This window comes from Ovis canadensis, chromosome 13 (assembly GCF_042477335.2).
Source record: "Ovis canadensis isolate MfBH-ARS-UI-01 breed Bighorn chromosome 13, ARS-UI_OviCan_v2, whole genome shotgun sequence".
Taxonomy (NCBI): domain Eukaryota; kingdom Metazoa; phylum Chordata; class Mammalia; order Artiodactyla; family Bovidae; genus Ovis; species Ovis canadensis.
Genome location: NC_091257.1, coordinates 81,038,041 through 81,061,627, shown reverse-complemented (window position 1 = coordinate 81,061,627; position 23,587 = coordinate 81,038,041). Strand labels below are relative to the sequence as shown.

General features: G+C 51.6%; 1 protein-coding gene and 1 long non-coding RNA gene across 7 annotated transcripts in view; one reads left to right on the top strand and one right to left on the bottom strand.

Moving 5' to 3' along the window:
* Positions 1–483: 483 nt before the first annotated feature.
* On the bottom strand, positions 484–22,039 carry TGIF2 (TGFB induced factor homeobox 2). 5 transcript variants are annotated; one of them, XM_069548495.1, is made up of 3 exons: positions 21,703–22,039; positions 17,630–17,855; positions 484–3,290 (listed from the first exon to the last, which is right to left on the bottom strand). In XM_069548495.1, exons 2-3 carry the CDS (start codon positions 17,819–17,821, stop codon positions 2,769–2,771), a joined length of 714 nt encoding a protein of 237 aa, XP_069404596.1. In that variant the 5' UTR covers positions 17,822–17,855; positions 21,703–22,039; the 3' UTR covers positions 484–2,768. The 5 variants fall into 5 exon arrangements, with proteins under 5 accessions (XP_069404596.1, XP_069404597.1, XP_069404601.1 ...); XM_069548496.1 differs by having other exon boundaries at positions 21,609–21,839; XM_069548500.1 differs by lacking the exon at positions 21,703–22,039 and adding an exon at positions 20,706–21,123.
* LOC138417714 (uncharacterized) overlaps positions 21,957–23,587 on the top strand; it is a 35,070-nt gene continuing 33,439 nt past the window's right edge. For both annotated transcript variants that reach the window (XR_011248257.1, XR_011248256.1), the window contains exon 1: positions 21,957–22,276. This is a non-coding gene — a long non-coding RNA (uncharacterized lncRNA). The remainder of the gene's footprint in view (positions 22,277–23,587) is intronic.

The following is a 23,587-nucleotide window of genomic DNA, read 5'->3' as shown; positions in this document are numbered from 1 at the left end:
AGATGCTCCCTGTACACTGTGATGAAAGGATACAGGAATTCCCTGATGGCCCAGTAGTTAAGAACCCGCTTGCCAATGCAGGGGATGTGGGAATGATCCCTGGTCCGAGAAGATTCCACATGCTGGAGGACAATTAAGCCTGTGGGTCACAACTACCAAAGTCTGCACACTGCAACAAGAGAAGCCCCTCCAGCGATAAGTGTCTGCAACACAACTAGAGAGTAGCTACTGCTAGCTGCAACCAGAGAAAGCCCTCGTGCAGCAATGAAGACCCAGCACAACCCCAAATAAATAAGTAATTAAAAAGAGGATACGGAATGCAGTTGGGGCCTAGGGAACAGAAACACAGAGTACAGGACACTTAGCAGCAGCTACTAGAGAGGGTGAAAGAGCCGAGGCAGGGCAAGAGCTCGGCCACTGCCCTGCCTCCAGGCAGGCCCAGGGCCACAGGGAGTCATCTTTCTGCTTTGAAAAACAAAGACAAAAACAAAAAGACAACTTTATTTGACAAAAGACAAAAACAAGTTATTTACAGTAGTTTTTTGCTCAGATAATTCAACGGGATAACTGTGCTTCTCCTCCAGGCTTCTCTCACAACCAGACCAAGCAAAGCCTGCCCCACCCCCAGCCTCCCCATCGTGTACAAGGGGGGAATGCCAACCAGAATTCAGCAGCACGGCTCCCTCACCCCTTACTGCCCTCTATTGCTCAGTGCACTGTGGGAAGGGAAAGTGCCCCCACCCCCAGCCCAATACACTTCCAGAGTTCCTTGCTATAAGTTTACAACAGTCACGCCAGACCTGGGCTCACAGACACAGAGTGGGGTGGCAGAGGCCGGGCAAGCAGCAGCCTCCACTAACCCTGAAGCTGCCATGTTCATTCTTCCCCAGCGGGGCCTCAGGAGGGTGAGGGTCCCTGATCCCCCTGGAACATGCAAGGAGAGGGCCCAGAGAGGAGAGGAGGCAGAAGAGAGAGCCTAGAAGACTCGCCTGCTAACAGAGAAAGAGCTCCCTCTCTTAAATAACCAATCCCCATTCCTACAGCGATGGGTGGGCCAAGCCACTCAGAAGTTGGGGAGCCTCCCTGAAGTCTTCAGGAAACCATCCCAGAAGGACAGAACACATGCTGCCTTTCTCCTGGCCAGGCCCACCCTAGTCAGCCAACACCCAGGAACTGTGCTCCTGTGCACAACCTGGCAACTTCAGGAAACGACAGGCTGAGTATCCTGACCTGACTTTTGGCCCACTAACAATGTTACTCATAACAAAAATATTTCAGCTAATAACCTAGGATTAGTGTTTCTTAGGATATACTAGAAGATGGGGATATATTGCTGTTGAATGCTATCAGCAATGAAACAGCCAAAAAAAAAAAAAAAAGGGGTAAGGAGAAGAAGGAAGGAGAACAAGACTTAACTGATCTTTCTCACTGTGACGTTCAGGGCAGGGGCTTCTGCAGCTCCGATTTAAAGAAAGGTGCAACAAAGAGACACTCACAGAGACCAGGCTTCATAACCGGCTTCTAGCCCCAGCCTCTCCCAAGGCAGGTCCGCAGGCAGCAGGGGGCACCATCCCATGTTTCCTCCGGGAACAGTCTCCGGCCACCATCATGGGAAAAGCTGCCCACTTAAGGGCTTCCTGACCAGTAGATGGCTCACTTCTCTCCAAGCAGGAGCTACAGGGAACTTTTTGACATTACAGCCCCACTACGCCAAGTTCCTAGAAGGAATTCAAAACTCAGGCCATGGGGTGAAGCTTTCAAGGATAAAGAAGGAGAAAAGATTAAAGAGGGAAATAAAAAAACAAACCACCCCACTGCCTCAGTCTAGCTTACCTCCCCCACCCCCACCCCCACCATACAGTACAAACAAAAACCAAAAAAAAAAAACCAAAAACACCTCTGTTTTCATCCTCCGTCTCTGCTCTGCACGTAGAAGGTTTGGTCGGATTCTCTGCTGGACCCCCTCTGGTGTGGCTTGATCCCCTTCTGTGCATGACGCAGAAAAGCCGAAGCCCGTAAAAGTGTTTCTGCTATTTTTTTTGTTGGGGGGGGGGGGCGGGGACCAAACCAACAACAAAACAACCATTTGGAAATTTGCAGAGATTTAGATGGTCCCCCAAATGAAAATACTCCTTCCTTGTAAAACAATCCCCAGTTGCAGTGGTGAACTAGTCCCAGCTCATCAGGCAATGCACTCTCATTCCCCACACCGGGTTTAACTACACCTGTTCATGCAAACCACAGCAAAGAGGGAAAAATAAACATAAATTTTGGCGAAAACCTAAACATCCAACTGGACTCGGTTCTGTTACATCTGATCAGTACCTCTTTTCTTTTGTTCACACTTATGAACCTGGAATGTCCACACTTGGCTTAACAAAAAGAGGCCTTGTCAGGGGCAACTTGGACCCAGCACAGGTCTGAACGAGGCCGGTTTCCCATGCCCAGCCCAGGAAAGCAGGCTGGAACAAAGGCGTCCTGGGGATTCTCTGAAGCAGCAGCAGCAGCAGCAGCAGCAGCAGCACCACGCCTGTCTCCCATGTCTTGGTCTCGTCACCAAGCAGGCCTAGAGAAACGGCAGAGTCAGCAGAGAGGTCCCGTCACAGCGCAGTGACACCAGCTGGTGTCTTCCTGCTGAAGACCTCTGGACAGAGGAGATGATCCTGATGTTTGGCAGTGATCCAAAGAAAACCCTCTGTGGGAAGGGGAACCAGAATGGAAACCCAGGACAGCGGGCTCGAACCTTGAGCACCCCTGCTGACAGATGCCTACTTGGGGTTTTCAGGGACTAAGGCAATGGGAGTGCGCAGCAAGGCAGGTGACGGGTTCTGCTGCTTCTGGAGCTCCATCTCTGCAGCCCTCTGGAGCGCCACCTCCACCAGCAGCTGGAAGCCGCTGAAGTCCTCCTTGTCCTGCTCCGGGGGTGTGGGCGGGGGTGTGTTGAAGAGTCCGCCCGTGGGGCTTCCAGCTTCGGCCCTGGTCAGCAGAGTGAGTGTGCTACCAGGGGTCACCAGGGGTTTGGGGGGCTCCAGCTCCCCTTGTGGGAAGGCGGCTCCTGGCTTATCTCCCTGGCCCGAGTGGAGCGGCATGGAACACATGGACAAGGACAGCACGTTGGTGGGGGCCGGTACAGACACAGCCAGCACGGAGGGGCTGCCGCCTCGGGGGAGGGCCACATCGGAGGCCTTGCCCCCGCGGCGGGAAATGGTGTACTGGTTGGGGTCTTTGCCATCCTTCCGAAGCATGTCTGGGAGGAGCCGCCGCCGGGCGTTGATGAACCAGTTACAGATCTGGAATGAGAATGAGAAACTGGGATCAGATTCCTCAATCAAAACCAGCTACAAAGCCCCCATTCCAGGCCCCAGGAACACAGCACACAATTCAGGTACAACTGCAGCCCTCAGACAGATGTTTGTTGGGGAGAGTTAAAAAAGAAATCATATAAATGAAAATAAAATGCAACCGTGATCCAGCCGATGAAGGGACAGTACGACAGTGCTGCTGGAGGCAATAATGGGAAGACCCAGCCAAGTCTGCGAGGATTCACGGGAGTGCTCTCTGAGGACAAGACTCGCAAACTGAGATGTGAAGGGTAAGCAGCAGGTCAGGTGGGAGGCCAGAAGAGCATCCAATCGGGAGGGATTACCTCTGCAAAGACTGGGTGGCAGCCAAGTGCCTCTGAGCAGCTCAGCGAGGTCAGCTCAGAAAAGGCTCCATCCTGCCTGGATGGAGCTCAGAGTGGAAACCAGAGGTTACTTACCTCTGATGGTGGGGACTTGATTCTTTATACTAAGGGTCATGGGGAGCCGCAGAAGGGTTTTAAGCAAAGAAGTGACTTGTGATGTAGAGAAGAGTGGCAGCAGAGCGAAAGGTTTTAGTAATTCAAATTAGGCTGAGAGAGATGACAAAAACATGGCAAATGTCTGATCTATTTGGGAAACTGGTGCCCAGTTGGATATGGATGTATGAGGGAAGGGGGGATAGGACCAAGGGTGATTCATTCACTCCTGAGGTTCTAGAACAGTCTTGTTGTAGGCCAGGGAAAGAGCCACAGAGATACTTTGGGACTCTCAGGTAGCAGAAAAGTTATTGTTTCCAAGCAAAACCAGGGTCAGTGGTTCTAGGTGAATGAGCATTTGACCAACATACGTAAGTCCTTTTCCCTACGTGCTGCTGGAGAAGCTAGCATGAACCTCGACCCCATTCCTGTCGAGCTGATTTAGATCAATCCTCTTGGGCCTGTGCATAAGGCATGACGTTTCTCACTGTGAAGTGGTATGCCGCAAAGCCAGGACATGTCCAGCACCCAGTTCTGTATCTGTCTGGGCTCTTTTTCATGGTCCCCAGCTTCACAGCTCTCCAGTTCAGCCTCGCCACTGGTTGTCACTCACTTTCTAAAATGCAATATCCCAGAACTTCCCTGGTGGTTCAGTGGTTAAGAACCCGCCTTTCAATGCAGGGTACATGGGTTCAGTCCCTGGTCGGGGAACTAAGATCCCACATGCTGCAGGGCAACTAAGCCCATGTACCATGACTACTGAGCCTGTGCCTCAACTAGAGTCCATGTGCCTAAAACTACAGAGTCCACACACTTTGGAGCCCACCTGCCACAACAAAGATGGCCTCTGTACTGCAACTAAGACCAAATGCACCTAAACTATAAAATTTTTTAAAAAACAAAGTAAAATGCAACACTATTATTCTTGTTCTAGAAAACTGCCATTTGTCTCCTGCCACCTATAGGATCAGGTCCAGACTCCTGGGCCTGGGTATTAAACCCCTCCCCTGTTCGTGGCTTATCTTTCCAGCCCTTGTATAATTCTTAGAGTGAAATTGCTCACCAGCCTTTGTTGAGGCCCTGTGCTTAAGTAAGTAAAAAAAGAAAAAGTCTCCATGCTTTTTAGCACATCACATTCGTTCTTTCTGCAACATCCACTTCTCTACCTGGAGAAGGCCTACTCTTACAAGTCTTGGCTGATCTAAATTAAGCTGGACAGAGGACATGGTTTCAAAACACATCTCTTCACCTATAGCTGCTGCAGTGTGTTAGCTGGTCCGTCATATCTGACTCTGCAACCCCACGGACCGTAGCCCGCCAGGCTTCTCTGTCCATGAAATTCTCCAGGGAAGAATACTGGAGTGGGCAGCCATTCCCTCCTCCAGGGGATCTTCCTGACCCAGGGATCAAACCCGGGTCTCCTGTATTGCATACAGATTCATTACCATCTAAGCCACCAGGGAAGACCACAGCTGCTGTAGGGCCATTTTTTTATACTTGAGTGAATGACACCGTGAGGGCAGATAATTGTTTAGGAAGTGTGAACAGTTCCTGTACACCCAAGAGGAGAAGGCACCTAATTATGGCATGACTGCTGGCATCTACACCACCAGCCTCTCATATCCCCTTTCCTCTCATTTACTCCTAACAGCCTGGAGTAACATGATCAATGCTGTAACAGCTCACCTGGGCATTATTTTAAAAGCTATGGATTAGACTAGCAGTTTCTTAGCTGCACAGCTGGTATAAGCTCATAAATCTGTTTTTCCTTAAATAGGCAAATACAACCCCTTATCATTTTTTCCATGTCCTGCTCCCTCTTGCCCTCCACTGGAGGAGCTACTGCCGGAGTAAAGAGGCCAAATCGCTTTCCTGCTAACACGAAAGTACTGGAAAGAAACAGACTGTGGGAGCCTGCTGGTGATGAAGCATGGCTGTAGCGTGGTCCACACCCACACATCTAGGCACGTTTCTAGGCGTTTTCGTTGAGAAGGGTTCATTAGCAGTAGCCATTTAAGCACTGTGCGTGCGTGCGTGCGTGCATGCTAGATCACTTCAACCATATCCTACTCTTGGCAACCCTATGGGCCATCAGTTCAGTTCAGTTCAGTCACTCAGTCGTGTCCGACTCTTTGTGACCCCATGAATCACAGCACGCCAGGCCTCCCTGTCCATCACCATCTCCCGGAATTCACTCAGACTCAAGTCCATCGAGTCCATGATGCCATCCAGCCATCTCATCCTCTGTCGTCCCCTTCTCCTGCCCTCAATCCCTCCCAGCATCAGAGTCTTTTCCAATGAGTCAACTCTTCGCATGAGGTGGCCAAAGTACTGGAGTTTCAGCTTTAGCATCATTCCTTCCAAAGAAATCCCAGGGCTGATCTCCCTCAGAATGGACTGGTTGGATCTCCTTGCAGTCCAAGGGACTCTCAAGAGTCTTCTCCAACACCACAGTTCAAAAGCATCAATTCTTCGGCGCTCAGCCTTCTTCACAGTCCAACTCTCACATCCATACGACTACTGGAAAAACCACAGCCTTGACTAGACGGACCTTTGTTGGCAAAGTAATGTCTGCTTTTGAATATGCTATCTAGGTTGGTCATAACTTTTCTTCCAAGGAGTAAGCGTCTTTTAATTTCATGGCTGCAATCACCATCTGCAGTGATTTTAGAGTCCCCCAAAACAAAGTCTGCCACTGTTTCCACTGTTTCCCCATCTATTTGCCATGAAGTGATGGGACCGGATGCCATGATCTTCGTTTTCTGAATGTTGAGCTTTAAGCCAAACTTTTCACTCTCCTCTTTCACTTTCATCAAGAGGCTCTTTAGTTCCTCTTCACTTTCTGCTATAAGGGTGGTGTCATCTGCATATCTGAGGTTATTGATATTTCTCCTGGCAATCTTGATTCCAGCTTGTGCTTCTTCCAGCCCAGCGTTTCTCATGATGTACTCTGCATATGTTAAATAAGCAGGGTGACAATATACAGCCTTGACTTACTTCTTTCCTGATTTGGAACCAGTCTGTTGTTCCATGTCTAGTTCTAACTGTTGCTTCCTGACCTGCATATAGGTTTCTCAAGAGGGAGGTCAGGTGCTCTGGTATTCCCATCTCTTTCAGAATTTTCCAGTTTATTGTGATCCACACAGTCAAAGGCTTTGGCATAGTCAATAAAGCAGAAATAGATGTTTTTCTGGAACTCTCTGGCCTTTTCGATGATCCAACGGATGTTGGCAATTTGATCTCTGGTTCCTCTGCCTTTTCTAAAACCAGCTTGAACATGTGGAAGTTCATGGTTCACGTATTGCTGAAGCCTGGCTTGGAGAATTTTGAGCATTACTTTACTAGCGTGTGAGATGGTCCATACATCTACACAATTTTCTGCTAACAGTTTTATCAGCCCTATGTGTTTGCCAACTCTTATTCTACTCAAGAACATACATAAAGCTGAGCCTGAAGAAGTTAGGCAGGAGTCCACTTCCAGCCAGGGCTCCTCAAGCCTGGCCCTTTGGATCTGGAGGAACCACCACCCCTACTCTCTGGCGTCTTCCTCTCAGGATATCAGAGTCTCAAAGCCCAGCTTATTTTATTCACTGGTATGGTCACGTTAGAACTTCTCACCTTCCTGTTGCCCTCCCTTTCAGGACTTCTTGCTTACTCAGTATTTACGGAGTGCTTACAGTGTGCCAGGCCAGTTCCTGGTGCTGGGGATGCTTCTGTGAATTAAATAGATGCACACTCTGTCCCCTGGAGCTTAAAGTCCATCTGGTTGTAGAGACTGGCAGTGAACAAACATCACAATTGCTGCCCAGAAGCGCCAGGAAGCAAGCAGAGAGGAGTAAAAAGGTAGTATATAAAGATAAGAGAGGCTTCTATAGATAAAGGGTATGGGAAGGCTGAAACCTGACGGCTTAGAAAGAGCCAGCCATACAGAAAGCTGAGGGAAGAATGTTTCAGACAGAGGGAACAACAAATGTCAAGGCCCTGAGAGGCAGGAAAGGGTTTGGTGTACGGAACAGACAGCAGCAGGCAGGGCCGACCCCACGCGGCCAGAGCACCATGGTCAACCACCAAAGCGGCCGAAACCGTCAGTGGCCTGACCTGGTTTCCACTGTCGGGTCTTCTCAGTTCAGTTCGGTCGCTCAGTCGTGTCTGACTCTTCGTGACTCATGGACTGCAGCACACCCGGCTTCCCTGTATCACCAACTCCCAGAGCTTACTCAAACTCATGTGCACTGAGTAGGTGATTCCATCCAACCATCTCATCCTCTGTCGTCCTCTTCTCCTGCCCTCAATCTTTCCCAGCATCAGGGTCTTTTCAAATGAGTCAGCTTTTCACATCAGGTGGCCAAAGTATTGGAGTTTCAGCTTCTGCATCAGTCCTTACAATGAATATTCAGGACTGATTTCCTTTAGGATGGACTGGTTGGATCTCCTTACAGTTCAAGGGATTCTCAAGTCTCCTCCAACACCATAGTTCAAAAGCATCAATTCTTTGGCGCTCAGCTTTATTTATAGTCCAACTCTCACATCCATACATGACTACTGGAAAAACCACAGCTTTGACTAGACAGACCTTTGCTGGCAAAGTAACGTCTCTGGCTTTTTAATATGTTGTCTAGGTTGGTCACAGCTTTTCTTCCAAGGAGCGAGCGTCTTAATTTCATGGCTGCAGTCACCATCTGCAGTGATTTTGGAGCCCAAGAAAATGAAGTCTATCACTGTTTCCATTGTTTCCCCATCTATTTGCCATGAAGTGATGGGGCTGGATGCCATGATCTTAGTTTTGAATGTTGAGTTTTAAGTCCACTTTTTCACTCTCCTCTTTCACTTTCATCAAGAGGCTCTTTAGTTCCTCTTCACTTTCTGCCGTAAGGGTGGTGTCATCTGCATATCTGAGGTTATTGATATTTCTCCTGGCAATCCTGATCCCAGTATGTGCTTCCTCCAGCCCGGCATTTCTCATGATGTACTCTGCATATAAGTTAAATAAGCAGGGTAACAATATACAGCCTTGACGTACTCCTTCCTCGATTTGGAACCAGTCTGTTGTTCCATGTCCAGTTCTCACTGTTGCTTCTTGACCAGCATACTGACTTCTCAGGAGGCAGGTAAGGTGGTTTGCTATTCCCATCTCTTTGAGAATTTTCCACAGTTTGTTGTGATCTACACAGTCAAAGGATTTGGCATAATCAGTAAGGCAAAAGTAGATGTTTTTCTGGAATTCTCTTGCTTTTTCTATGATCCAGCAGATGTTGGCAATTTGATCTCTGGTTCCTCTGCCTTTTCTAAATTCAGCTTGAACATCTGGAAGTTCACGGTTCACGTATTATTGAAGCCTGGCTTGGAGACTTTTGAGCATTACTTTGCTAGTGTCTGAGATGAGTGCAATTGTGCAGTAGTTTGAACATTCTTTGGCATTGCCCTTCTTTGGGATTGGAATGAAAACTGACCTTTTTCACTCCTGTGGCCAGTGCTGAATTTTCCAAATTTGCTGGCATGTTGAGTACAGCACTCTAACAGCGTCATCTTTTAGGATTTGAAATAGCTCAACTGGAATTCCATCACCTCCACTAGCTTTGTTCATAGTGATGCTTCCTAAGGCCCACCTGACTTTGCATTCCAGGATGTCTGGCTCTAGGTGAGTGATCATACCATCATGGTTATCTGGATCATTAAGGTCTTTTTTGTATAGTTCTTCTGTGTATTCTTGCTACCTCTTCGTAATATCTTTTGCTTCTGTTAGGTCCATACCATTTCTGTCCTTTATTGTACCCATCTTTGCATGACATGTTCCCTTGGTATCTCTAATTTTCTTTAAGAGATCTCTAGTCTTTCTCATTCTATTGTTTTCCTCTGTTTCTTTGCACTGATCATTGAGGAAGGCTTTCTTATTTCTCCTTGCTATTCTTTGGAACTCTACATTCAAATGGGTAATATCTTTCCTTTTCTCCTTTGCCTTTAACTTCTTTTCTCAGCCTTTTGCAAGGCCTCCTCAGGCAACCATTTGCCTTTTTGCATTTCTTTTTCTTGGGGATGGCCTTGATCACTGCCTCCTGTACGATGCCATGAACCTCTGTCCATAGTTCTTCAGGCACTCCATCAGATCTTATCCCTTGAATCTATTTGTCACTTCCACTGTATAATCGTTAAGGGATTTGATTTCGGTCCTACCTGAACGGTCTAACAGCTTTCCTTACTTTCTTCAATTTAAGTCTTCTCCTGGTCCCGTCTTTTCTCTCCTCCTAGTTTATCAACAGATAACTTACAGAGCATGTAGCAGCCGCTGTAGGGGGAGGAAAAGATAGGACCCCCCCCCCACACACACACACACACACCTGCCTTGTGCGGAGATGCTGGGAACTGTGTGGGCTGCAAAGATGTCTAACGTTCCTCTTACAGGTGAATGGACCAAAGGCCCAGGCTCCTCAGGGCTCCTGTACCAGTTTCTACCCCTTTCGCCTTTCTCGGCTCATATCTTGGCAAGGCCTTGAGTACCACTATTCAGTCAAAGGCATAGCCACCTATGACCAGAGCTGGCGCCTGGAGTTGGCACGGCTGCTTGCCCAGCAGCCACACTTGCTCTACAGGTGACCCAAGGACGGCACTGGACTCCAGGTCCTGTCAGGCTGGGAACGCTCCTGGGCAAGGCAGAGCCAAAGCCTCCTCATGGCTTCTCTCCCTCTCCATTCCAGCCTAGAAGGACCTTGCTTCTGCGGTTCTCATTTACTCCGCCTTACCTCTCTGGTCCTCTCAGTACCAGCAAGCACACACACAACAGCCATCAGCTGACAGGGGCCGAGCTGCTCACTCCAGTCTTGGCTGCAGTGGCAGGAGAGCCCTGAGGGGGAAGTAAGACTGAACAGGCTAAGACAACGAAGGAAGTAAGGACTTTGATATGAGGTGCCATGCCAACCATCTCACTTGTGATATGTTTAATCTGCAAGCAAGCCTGGACGGTAGTAAGCAGCATCCCCAAAGTACTAGAGGGACCTGGAACTCAGAGATGAAAGAATCTGCCCCAAGTCATACCGCCTCCGAGTACAGAGCTGGGGTCCAAGTCCAGGTCTTTTGGCTTTAGGGGCTTTCCGTTCTTCTCATTCTCATATGGTATACCTTACTGAATAGAGGAACAAAACGGAGAGCTGAAAGTCATCATCGTAATCCTAAAAGCAGACACTTTTTGAACAAGACAAAACAAACAGTAAGGAGGCTGCCAAGTTCTCCGCAGGCGAGGGTGAGCTTGGGGAGGGGGGTGTTCTTATGCTGTTTGTTTCTCAGAATTAGAGGCCAAAATGGGAGGTGCAGCTAGAGGCTAGGTGCCCACATATCTGCTGGTAAAGCCAGGCTCCCCTCTATATGACTGCACTGCTGTTCCGAATATCTCCCATTGAACTAACTCATTTAATCTTCTACCCGGGGGCTCAGTGGTAAAGAAACTGCTAGCAATGTAGAAGACATAGGTTCAATCCCTGGGTTGGGAAGATCTCTTGAAGAAGGAAAAAGCAACCCACTCCAGTATTCTTGCCTGAGAAATCCCACAGACAGAGGAGCCTGGTGGGGCTACAGTCCATGAAGTCACAGGAAATGACTTAGTGACTAAACAAGTTTATGAGACAGCTTCTGTAATGAGCTCCATTTTATTCAGGCTGTTGAAGAAACACAGCCCTGATCAGAGAGATTCAGTAACAAGTGCAAAGGCTGGGATGTGGTCCAAATAGCCTGGTTCCAGGCAACAACCAGGTGAAAAACTGAAGACAGTCAGCCCAAGGCCCTTCCTCCTTGCTCAGAGGCTTCCATCTCTGTCTCCACCTGCCTCCCCATCTACCTGTGCCCCAGGAGAGCACTGCACCTCTTCCCCTTATCCCAGGATGTAGCAGAAATGTGACCAAGGTTGAGAGGAGCAAGGGACCAGTGTGTCTGTTTTGAGTGCAGTCATGTGGAGGGGAGCCTGGCTTTACTAGCAGATGCACGGACACCTAGCCTCTAGCCACACCTCCCATTTTGGCTTCTAATTCTGAGAACTGAACAGCCTAAGAACACCCCCTCCCCAAGCTCACCCTGGCCTGCGGAGAACTTGGCAGCCTCCTTACTGTCTGTTTTGTCTTCTCATCCGATAGAAATGCACAGCTGAGGGAGGTGGGGGAAGGGCCCAAGGCCTGAGTGTACCACCATGCCAGCTGTGATAACGGGCTGTGTGGATTTTCTGCAGCTCCCTCTGGCTGCTCAACCCAAGCTTAGATCAGGAAAAAAAAAAAAAAAAAGCACGTGACCTGCCCCAGCTCAAGGTCCTTGAGGAGTGGGTAGGAGAATGCCAAGGTGAATTCTATGATTGACATGCCAACACACAGGCTGGGTGCCTGAAGACTGTCCCCACCATAAAGCAGGGCCAGAAAGGCTGCTGCCCTGGCAGTAGTTTTTTTTCAATCAGTGTCCCAGATGAAGGACACAAAAGGAATCGCTGTGGCAAGTGGGAGCGGGAGGAGCACTAGGGAGCTGATGAAGGCCGTGAGGATTAGAGCAGGTCTTTTGAAGGCACGTGAGTGCTTTTTATTTTTCTGGCTGTGCCACGCACCATGTGGGATCTTAAGTTTCCCAACCAGGGATCAAACCCAGGTCTCCTGCACTGGCAGCACAGAGTCTTAACCACTGGACCTCCCAGGAGTGCTTGAACTTTAGGAAGTCTTTTCAACCGTGAAAAAGAGAAGCAGTAAGAGGGGAAAGAATGAGGGAGCAGAAAGACCTTTCCCAGACGTCCGATCCCTCCACCTGAGCTGTGACCACTCCTGTCTGGGTGCTCCTAAAGGCAGCTGGCTGTGTTAGATCACCTCAAGCGTGATTCTTAAAAACTATATATTCTACTTTATAGATGGTGGATAGGGGAGGGTGGAATCAGGATAGTGTATTTTTAAGCAAGCTTTCCAGAATTTTGCCACCCAAGCTTAAGAAACAATGGTTTAGCCCACTGGTTTAACTTGTCCTAGTGGGCCAAACCCCGTATTTAAGCTAAAAAGCTTTACACAAAAGCTCAGAAAACAAAAAAACCCACACAGATGAAAAGCCTGAAGGTGGGGAGACAGTGGTTACCTGCAGGAAGAAGCAGGGAGCCTGGCTTTGGAGCCTGTTGGAGTAAAGAGAGCATCTTCAAATGGTAAAGGCTCAGTGGTAAAAGAATTCGCCTGCCAATGCAAGAGATGAAGGAAACACAGGTTTGATCCCTGGGTCAGGAAGATCCCCTGGAGGAGGGCATGGCAACCCACTCCAGTATTCTTGCCTGGGAAATCCCATAGACAGAGGAGGCTGGCAGGCTGCAGTGCATAGGGTCATGCCTATGCATGCCAGGGCAGGGCCAGGCCACCCCCTGGCCACGAAGCAGGTCACTACAGCTTCCGCTCCTCTCTGGCCCAGGACAAGTACCAGAGGGACTGCTGACCCCACCTCCCGCATCCTTTAAGTCTGTCAGGATTCCAGGCAAATTCAGCTTCCTGAGAGAAGCCTTGCCCTACCAGGGCAGTTCAGCTGACACCACACTGGTAATTAACTACACTGAATCCTTAGTCCTTTGAATAAGGCCTTCCCTCCCCCTGGGGGGACAGGGCGGGGAGGTGGGGCGGGCAGTGCCTACTGTGGTGTTTCCAGGACACAGCATCAGGTCCAGCACAGGGCACACCCCCATCAAGACTCCACATGGTGGAGGGAAACAGCCCCCCCCTCCCCCGCCCTGCCACGCTTACCTTCCCTCCCCAACAGGCAGCCCCTTAGAACAGTTGGAACAGCAATACGGTGGGCTTAGAGGGTGTCACTGGGACCTGTGAAAATCCTTCACAAATGACTTTTTGCTTTTACCTTCTCGAAACTGTCTAGCCTGGGGGCAAGTACCAGCAAACCAGTTAGTTAAATGACTCATTGACTTGCTAATGAGATTGCTCCTGGGCCAGTTAAAGGAGACAATCAAAAGGGAGGTCCCCAGGGAGAGAGTGAACAAGCTTGGCAAAATGTTGATGCTGGCTGGAGCCAGGTGATGGATGCCAGAGGTGTATTACAATATTCTCTTACTTTTGTGGTTATTTGCAAATGTTCTTAATAAATAATGGAAATTTAAAAAATTAAATACAGGAAAAAGAGATTCCTCCAGGGACTGGCTTACACCAACTTTTCCAGGTTGAGGAGCCACTGCATTTCCGTACTTCTGGAAGTCCTCACTGTTGACATTTCCAGCAGTTTAATCTCCACTTTGTCACTTCAAGAATTATTTACTGAGCACCTACCAGATACCCGGCATTAAGCTAACACTTAGGACGTATGATAAATAAGACTAGGCTTCTGGAGTTTAGCGTTCTAAAAATCACTCAGAGCTTTCCTGGTGGCTCAGAGGGTAAAGAATCCGCCTGCAATGTGGAGACCTGGGTTCAATTTCTGGGTTGGGAAAATCCCCTGGAGAAGGGAATGGCAACCCACTGCAGTATTCTTGCCTGGAGAATCCCTATGGACAGAGAAGGACAGGACTGAGTGACTAAGCACGGCACCAGTGACTAAGACTCCGAACTCCCAATGCAGGGGGCCTGGGTTCAATCCCTGGTCAGGGAACTAGATCCCGCATGGAGCAACCAAGACCAGTCACAGCCAGATGAACCAATTAATTTTTTTAAAAAGGCCATCAGTCAATTCCAAATGCTGACCAGTCCCGGTGCTGTGGAAGCACAGAGCTCCTCTAGGAGTCAGGAGTCTCCTTGGTCAGGGGTGGGAGCAAAGGGGTCTGGGTATCTATCAGGGTGACAGGAACATGGGAGGCCAGGGATGAGGCCTGCTATGCAGACTGGTACAGCAGCCACCGAAGGGTTTTAAGTAGAGAAGTGACAGGCGGTCCAGGTTGAATCAGGGTAGGAGAGAAGCCATATTCCTGAAATCCTGGCTTCCCTGGTGGCTTCAGTGGTTAAGATTCCACTTGCCAGCGCAGGAGACGCCAGTTCAATTCCCGGGTCAGGAAGAGCCCCTGGAGAAGGAGATGGCAATCCACTCCGGTATCCTGACCTGGGAAATTCCATGGACAGAGGAGCCTGGTGGGCTACAGTCCGTGGGGAGGCAAAGAGACAGACGTGATTGAGCAGCTGAACAACAGCAGCAAATGGACAGGAACTGGTGAGACCAAACGAGCTGAGAAAGGGCTATAGAGGGAAACTCCTTAGAGAAAGAAGGATCCAGCTTGGAGAAATTCCGTGTTATCCGCCAGGAAATCTGGGGTGCCAGTGAGACCTTCAAGGGGTGTACAGCTGGCACTGCTTGGGATTCACAGTACAGTTTTCATCAAGAATGCAAATCGGGGGACTTTCCTGGTGGCCCAGAGATTGGGAGTCTGCCTTGCAGTGCAGGGGATGCAGGTTCGATCCCTGATCGGGGTAACTAAGATCCCACATGCTGTGAGGCAACGAAGCCCAAGCGCCACAAAGACTGAGTGAGTACTCTGTGCTACAACCAAGACCTGATGCAGTCAAACAAATAAACATTAAAAAAAAAAAAGAATGCCACATGGTCCAGACTGCTCCTTAACTCTCAGCCTGACTCTAGTGCAGGGTGGCCACCTCCAAAACCCCTCCCACCAGGGGATGCCGAGATCCAGCCGGCCCTTCCGCAAGCCTCCAGTCTGCAGCAGCTAATCCGTGTCCCAGGCCTACACTTCTGTAACGCAGGGATCTGGGAGTGTGGCATCCGAGGGGCCCACGAGTTCTGCACAAGAACGGTTTGGTCCTATGTTTCCATTTTGGTCACAAGTAGCAGCGCTGTGGCCTCTGGCCACCTAGGTTTGCTCAACTCTGGAGCCAGGCAGTGCCTGTGTCTTCCTACTCATCCTTGTGCAGCCAGCAACACAGCATCCACCATTTGATATTAGTGCAGTTGGATGGAACCTCATTCCTTTTACATTTCTTTACCTTGGAAAACTGGTTATTTTACAGTTGTGTATAAGAGCAAAAGCAAGAAGCTTTTTTTCTTTAAAACCCAGTTTTATGTTTGTACATGCTTAAAGAATGTGATAAAAATTATTCAAGTCAACACTGTGAGGTAGGCAAATCCATGAAAAATATTTTCTTAAGAGAAGCCAATACGTTATTCAGGCTTGAGAAAGTATCCCTGATAAGAAGCAATTTCAATAAAGTGTGACAGGTGGTTTAGCAGCACAGGTAGAGGCACACTGGAATACACAGCAGTGGCCTCCACCCCAGGCTGGGAGTTCATGAGAAAATGCTTCGCCAGAGTAAGCCAGGCTCAAGAGAGGCCAAAAAGAAACCAAGGGAGATGGCCTGGAGGCTGCAGTTCAAGGGCCCGAGAGATAGGAGGAACAGGGCTTCGGGCAGAAGACTGGCAGGAGGCTTCCTAGGTAATCCTGGCTCTTAGGCGCCTGTCTTTGGCCTGTGCTGTTCTATATCCTGTGAGTTAAAGTCCACCTCTTCTGGGAGGCCTTCTGAGGCTCCAGGCCTGCTCAGAAGCCCTGCCCTTGTCTCTGTGCCATCTGTCCCAGCGGTGATCACTTCTCCCAAACATCAGTAACCAGGTCTTCCCCAGCTGTCCCATCTCAGACTAAATACTGCCCAGGGTAGGCCTGTGTCTGGATCCCCTCCGGGGCCCCAGCTCTGCCCAGCATATAGCGCTTGTCGGTACAGAGGGTCTCGGAACTGCTGGGCAAGACCTGTGATCCAGGAAAGGATTAGAGGGAGAGCAGAAGCACCGCCCTTGCCAAACACCTTCCAGTTAGCCTTGAATTCTTCTCGGTCTCGCGCCCTGACCCACTATCACAGTGCTCCCAATGTCTACCTTTCTCAGATGAGGAAACACAAAGCTCAGAGAGGAGGCAGCGACTTGGCCAAGGTCCAGGCTTCCTCTTGTGGAGAAGATGGGATCTGAGTCAGGGTCTGTAACTCTAGAGCCTTTCTCACAGACAGACTTCGATTAACCACTGCCCAGCGGGTATAAAGTCAGGTGACAGGAATTCAGAGGGCTGAATACACACCAAGAGGCTTTGTATAAGAGGGAAAACAGCTGGAAGATGTGGGAGGTTCGGAGCCGGGAAAGGGAAAGAGAGGTAGGGCCATGGGCTGGAGTAACGGGCCAGGAAAGAACAGGCGTGGAAGGGGAGGCGGCGGGCATGCAGGTGGGCCTTTGCTAGGCTGGGGCCCGGCTCTGGGGCGGTGTCTTACCTCAGCATCATGAAAACAACAAACACATCTGCAGGTCAGCAACAGGGACAATCCAAAGTAGCTAATTCCCCTCACTGACCAATAGTGGATATCAGGCTCCTTTGAGCATCTTCACGTTTGTGGTTTACAGAGCCTTTCACAGCCAGTTCTGAATCCCTTCCTCACAACAGTTCAGCCAGGCAGTGTAACCCCACTTTACAAACGGGAAATCAAAGTGTGGTTCACAACTCCTGCATGGCAGAATGGGGTTTTGACCCCAGAACCTCTCCCTTCTGCTCTTTCCTTCGCTGTGATTCCAACTCCTTTTTAACCAATCTGCAGATCACCAGCTGCCCCTGGAAACCAAACTGCCATCAAATCCCCAGTCCCGAAGCCCAGACACTCACTGCCTTTTCACCTTCTCTTGGTCTCCCGCATTAATGATGACACCCAGACATTAACAACAATTCCCTGTCTCTTCAGAACATTCCAGAATCTGAAATCTAACTGTGAAGTCTTCAGGGAGTTGTCTTCCCATGAGGCAGAGAGGCTGGCTATTCTCACCTGACCCAAGAAGAAACTGAGGCCCAGGGAGGGGAGGTGACCAGCCCAAGGCCACACAGCTGAGTCAGTGACAGGCCTGGGATGGGACCAGAACCTGAGTCTCCTGCGACCCCCTGCTTACCTGCAGCACCGACAGGTTGGTCTGTCCAGAAAGGCTCAGCTTCTCCTGCTCTGAGGGGTAGGCGTTGTAGCGGTGCAGGTACAGCCAGTCCCGGAGGATCTTCACTGACTCCTTGGGCAGGTTCCCTCTGCGCTTCCTCTTGCCTGCCAGGGAGAGGAGGCCTTCCTCCTCGCCCAGGTCACTGTCAGACATGGTGTCTAGGGGCAAGGCGAGACCCCAGGCAAGTCTGAAACAGGTGACAAAGGGAATGGGGACAATATTACCATGCGCTGCCTGTGACCCTTTTCTCAGCACACCATTAGAGCCTGGGATGCCAGAAATGGGGTAATCGAAACTCAGTCTCAGGCCACACCAAAGCCTGGGCAAGGTAGAAGAAGAGCCTTAAATGCCTCTGGTTCATCAGGCCAGAGAAAACGATGGGAACAAACGGCAGATCGTTGATAAACAGAACCAGACAGCAATGACAGCTACCACAGAAGCCTGTTTTCTGTGCTCTGCACTGAGCACTTCACATTTGTTATCTCATTCAGTCCTCACACATGCCCTTGCGAGGGAGACATTAACATCATCATCGTTTTATAGAAAAGAAAAACGAAGGCCCAGAGAGATTCAGAAAGTCATCCAAGATACTATGGCTGTTAAACAGTTACCATGGGACCCAGTAATTGCATGCCTAAAGTAGCTGGTTATGAAGATAAGTGAAAACCCATGTCCACACAAAACCTTGTACAACATTATTCATTAACAGTAACATTATTCATAATTGTCAAAGGTGGAAGCAACCCAAGTGTCCTCCAACAGATGTATGGATAAATGAAATGTGGTCTACCTGTAATACAGTAGAATATTATTCGGCTATAAAAAGGAAGTCTTGATACAGGCTACAGTATGCGTGAAACTGCAAATATCATGCTAAGTAAAAGAACCCAGTCACAGAAAACACATACTGTATGATTCCATTTTTACGAAATGTTCAGAATGGGCTGGAAGGGGATAGAAGAGTGATTGCTAAAGGGTACGAAGTTTCTTTTCCAGATAATAAAATCATTGATTTATTTCTTTAAATGTGTAAGCTGGGGACTTCCCTGGTGGTACAGTGTGGATAAGAATCCGCTTGCTAATGCAGGGGAAACAAGTGTGATCCCTGGTCAGGGAAGATCCCACATGTCGAAGAGCTAGTAACTAAACTTGTGCACAACTACTAAGCCCATGCTCCCCAACAAGAGAAGGCACCACAATCAGAGGCCCTCGCATCACAACAAAGAGGAGCACCCCCCACCATCCAGGGCAGCTAGAGAAAGCCTGTGTGCAGCAATGAAGACCTAGTGCAACCAAAAAAATAAAAGTGCAAGCTGTATGGTATGTGAATTATACCTCAATAAAGTTGTTATGGGGAAAAAAAAATCTGACCTCCAGGATATGGTATGGAAGCACAGTTTGGACCCTGATAGCTTGCCCTGCCCCCATGCCTTCTTGCTTCCCAGGTCTCCTAAGACCCAGTGTGGAGTCGGGAAACTCTATCAATCTCCATACTCCTATAGCAATCCATGCAACATTTACTGGGTACCTATTGTATACCCTGCAGAAACGATGAATTATCCCTACTAGTTTTCTCTGACATCCTCCTTTGTCATTTAGCCCTTGGTCTGGTCCCAGAAATCAGTGCCTCAAAAATCCAGAAAAATGAGCAAAGGCTGGGCTCTGGTTCCTCCAGCTTGGCTGTGTGACCTGGGGCAAGCAACCTTCCCTCTCTGGGCTTGAGCGTCCTAGTCATCTGTCAATCCAAGGAAGGTGTTTCCCTAGACACTCCCAACTCAGTTGCTCATCACCCCCCCACCCCTCCAAAGTTCTCCTTCGCAAAGACAAGAAGAGATTTACATTTTTAAAACCAAAAGTTCCAGGACAAGCTGATGCCAGAATCTCAAGGCTCCTCCCTCCTCAGCCTTTTAACAGCTTCCTCGCAGTCTGGGCCAGCAGACTCTGGCATCTCCCAGGTTTTGTTTCCTCGACTTGGGCTGGAGCCCAGATATCTGGGCTGGCTAGGCCAGGCTTTCGAGGGAAGGGTCTACTCTCCCAGCCAGGCCACCTGGAGGTGAGACAGGCACTGGTGAGAGATGCCACTCCGCAGAGAGCACCAACAGCAGGCTGCGTTCTGAGGTCAGGTTTCTGAGGTTTAGCTGGCCAGGGCAGTCGGGACCTGAGCTCAGGCAAGGATGCAGCCCTGGCAGGCTGGGAGTTTACCCGAGGTGATCTGCACAAATTCCACCCTGGCTGCCAGTCAAATCCCAGTCTGCAGGGTTCCAGTGGGTGGCCTGCGGAGATGACCCTGCACAGACTTCCCCACCGCAGTGTCTGCGCCCCAGCCATGATATACATCGACAAATACAGCAGACACCGTTCACAAACCCCAAGCCGGGAGGTTCGCCACATACACACCCCACACTCCCACTCAGCCTCACACCAGGCAACTCCTAACAGCACTCCGATAACTGGCACCAACCCATCGCTCGGCCCCTGGAACCGCCACGATTTCCACCGACAAATCCAGCAGGCACACAGTTTACAAATCCCACCTTCAGCACGAACAACTGGTACCACGTAACCAGTTCCTGGATATACGCCCACCCAAGAACTCCAAACGACTCACCCATCCACAAACTCTCAGACTGGGAAAACTCCCGACGGCATCACGCCAGTGATCAGTTCTTACCCTCACTGGCCTGCTGCAGCACCCTCTGAACACAACAACCGGGACACCACTCCACGACGCCGGACCTGCAAGCACTCCCGCACCGACTTTCTGACAACTCCCTGCAGCTCGGCCGACACTCCCCCGGGCCGAGCCCTCGCGCGGCGTTCCCAGCAGTTCACACAAAGCGCGCAGCCTCCCCCGCGGCCCAGACCCGAGTCGGAGCACATGGCTCCCGGGGCGGCGGGGGAATCGGCCTGCGCTCGGGGAACCGGCACCCCTCGCCGCCCCCCCCACCCCGCCACCCTGCGTCACACTCGGCGCTTCGGCTCCCCGGCGGGTCCGCCACCCCCGTGGGGCGGGGGCTCGGGAAGAAAGAAAACTCACGTGTCTGTCCCGGGGCAGGAAAAAGTTTGGTTCCCACCCCCCTTCCCCCGCCGCTCGGCGCTGGCTGACTCTTCGGGGCGCGGGGCCGGCCGAGCCTGCGCGCTCGGCTTTGTGCTCCGAACTCGGCCCGGAGGGGGAGGGGAGGGGGCTGGGCTCCCACCTCCGCACCGCCCCCCCCCACCAGCCCTGCGCCCAGACTCCATGTTGGCCGCCCCCTGCCCCGGAGACGGCGCGCTTCCCCCACGCCGAGGGAGGCTCGGCTCCGACTCGGCCTGCCCGAAGGACCCGGCGCGCACAAACTTTCTTCGGGTCGCCGGCCCCACGCGCCCCGCTCCCTTGGCCCGCCCGGGAGTGACAGATGCCTCAGAGACAGACTTTCCTTTGTTCCAAAGGAAAAGGGAACTCGCGCGGGCTCCCCGGCCCCCCCAGCTCCGAGACCTTCGCGCTGCCCCCACCCGCAGCTGTCACTCTCGGGGCGCCCCTCCCCGGCTCGGCCGCGGCGGGGGGCGGGGGGGGCGACCGGCGGTTAGCAACGTGCACTTTTGAAACCAAACAAACCCGCCCCCCGCGCGCTCAACCCCGGCCCCGGGGCTGGGGCGGCCCTCTCCCGGGGTGGGATCCTCGGGAGCTGGGTCCCCCCCACCACCAAGGGGCCCCGAGCGAACTTCCTCCGGGACGGGGGGTAGGGCGCGAGAGCCGCGCCCCCCCGTACCCCGACCGGCCCCCACCAGCACACCGCAGTCGGGACTCACAAACACACCCGGGCTCACACACCCACAATCGCACGCGCTAGGACGACGCCCCCTCCCCCGCCCGGCCGAGAGAAAGAAACTTTCCAAGTTGTCCGCGCGCCCCCCCGCCCCCATCCGGCCCCCCCCCTCAACTCCGGCGCCCCGCACTGACTTTCCCCCAGCGGCTTTTCCGTCCACGCGGCCTCGGGCTTGGTCCCGAGCGTCCCGGCAGGGGGCGGGGGGCGCCGGGGGAGCGCGCCGCGTACCTGCCGGGCCTGACACTCGGGCCTGACAGCTCGCGGCTGGAAAGCACCTCGCGGCCTGACGTCAGATCCCCTCTCCTCCCCTCTGCGCTCCGCTCGCCCTCCCCCACCCGCCCGGAGGGAGAAAACAAACTTTGTGCGGAGCGCGGTGCGCTACGCCCACCCCCCGCGGGGCGGTCCCGCGGCGGCTGGGGGCTCGGCCCCGCCCACCGCGCCCGGAGGGGGCGGGGCCGGGAGGGCACCTTCTTCCTGTGCCCACCCCCGCCCGCAGGAATGCCGCATGGCCTCCGGAGAGGAGCGCTGGGGACCCTCCAGCCTGTCCTCTAGGTCGGGACGGTCCGCTTGGGGGGCAGGAAGTGGCCCGTTCCTCCTTTCGGAGAGCGTTTCCGGAGCGCCTACTGTGTGCCCCACGCTGGGGGGTGGGGGCCGTTATGAGGAGGAGAAGTCATGCAGATCCTAACGTTTGTTAGTCTGTTCCTCCACCGGGATCTCCCGCCGGCGGGTTGATTGTTGCCCTTGCTCGGAGAGGAAACTGAGGCCTAGTTGGTCCGGGGATTTACTGCCCGCCCCCCAACTGGTAAGGACTTCGGTCTGAATGTGACGCTAGTTCTGTCCTCAAGGTCTCCTAGAGTCGGGTAGAGGTCATCCCTCGGACACAACCCCAAAGCCCGTAGCCCTAGAGTTCATCACACTAGGGGCAGCCAAAGGGAAAAACAGCCAGTGTTTAAGGAGTGTTTGTAACGCAGTGACATTAAGCGAGGCACTGCGTGTGTGTCACCCTCGGCTCTTGGCGGTAGGTGCTTATATGTCAGTCCTTGGTTTGCCCGTGAGCGGTTCTTGGCCATTGCTTGTTACAGGGTCAACCAGTGTCATTCAGCCCAGGTGTGTCTATAGCGCAGGCCAAGCCCTTATCTGATTGAGACCGGCCCTTGAAGGAGGCAGACCACCTGAAAGCTCTCAGTGCTCGTGGCTGGTATCTTTTTCCTCTGCCCAGGACACCCAACTCCAGTATCTGTTCCTTGGTCTCCCCCAACCCTACCAGCACTCTTCCCTGCTCTTTGCTTTCTGTTCCACATACTGTGAAATAATCTGTTGACCAACCTGCTGGCCTTTCGGGGAGACTTTGTGCCCTGCAGAGCCTAGCACAGAGTCTAGCACAGAGTCAGCCTAGAAATGGGCAAGGCCTCTGCTGGGCCTCTGGTTCCTCATCTGGTCCCAGCTGATCTAAGACCCTTGAACTTGGAAATCATCCGCTTTGAAATGGCTTTTGATCTTAACTGCACTTTATGGAGAACTCAGAACAAAGATCTAGTTTGCTCCCCAGGCCCTAAGCCCATCAGAATGCTGATTAAATGATTGTTAAGGTGCACCTGGGTTCCCCATTGAAGCCGGACCAACCTGCAAATGCTTAGAACCCAGTCGGCCACACTGCTCTCCTTGCTGCGATCGCCAGGGTGCCAGTACTGCTGCCCAGTGCTTCCATTTCAGATGGGGAAACGAGGGCCTGACTAGAGGCCCCAGACAATTTATTGGGGTGCTGTCCACAGCCTTCTGAGAGAGAAAGGGAGGTTTACATGAAGTCTCGGGTAAGAAAGGTAAAAACCTCAAGGCCCTGGTCACTAGGATCACAGAGGGGGTGGGGGCCTAGGTAAGGGGGACCTGGAAGGGGAAACAGCTGCAGCCAGGTGAGCCTGGCAATGTGACTGTTCCCAGCACTTGGCGACAAGCATTGTGCCGAGTGCATGGGATGACCCTGTGTATTCAGCCAGCGGCGGCCCCCTAGGCCAGTATTTCCCAGCTCTGTGCTACAGCAGGTATCAATCCATCAGAACGAAGGGAAGGGAGCAGCTCCTTCCTCCTTTTAGCCTGCAGCACAGCCACCTGGGAA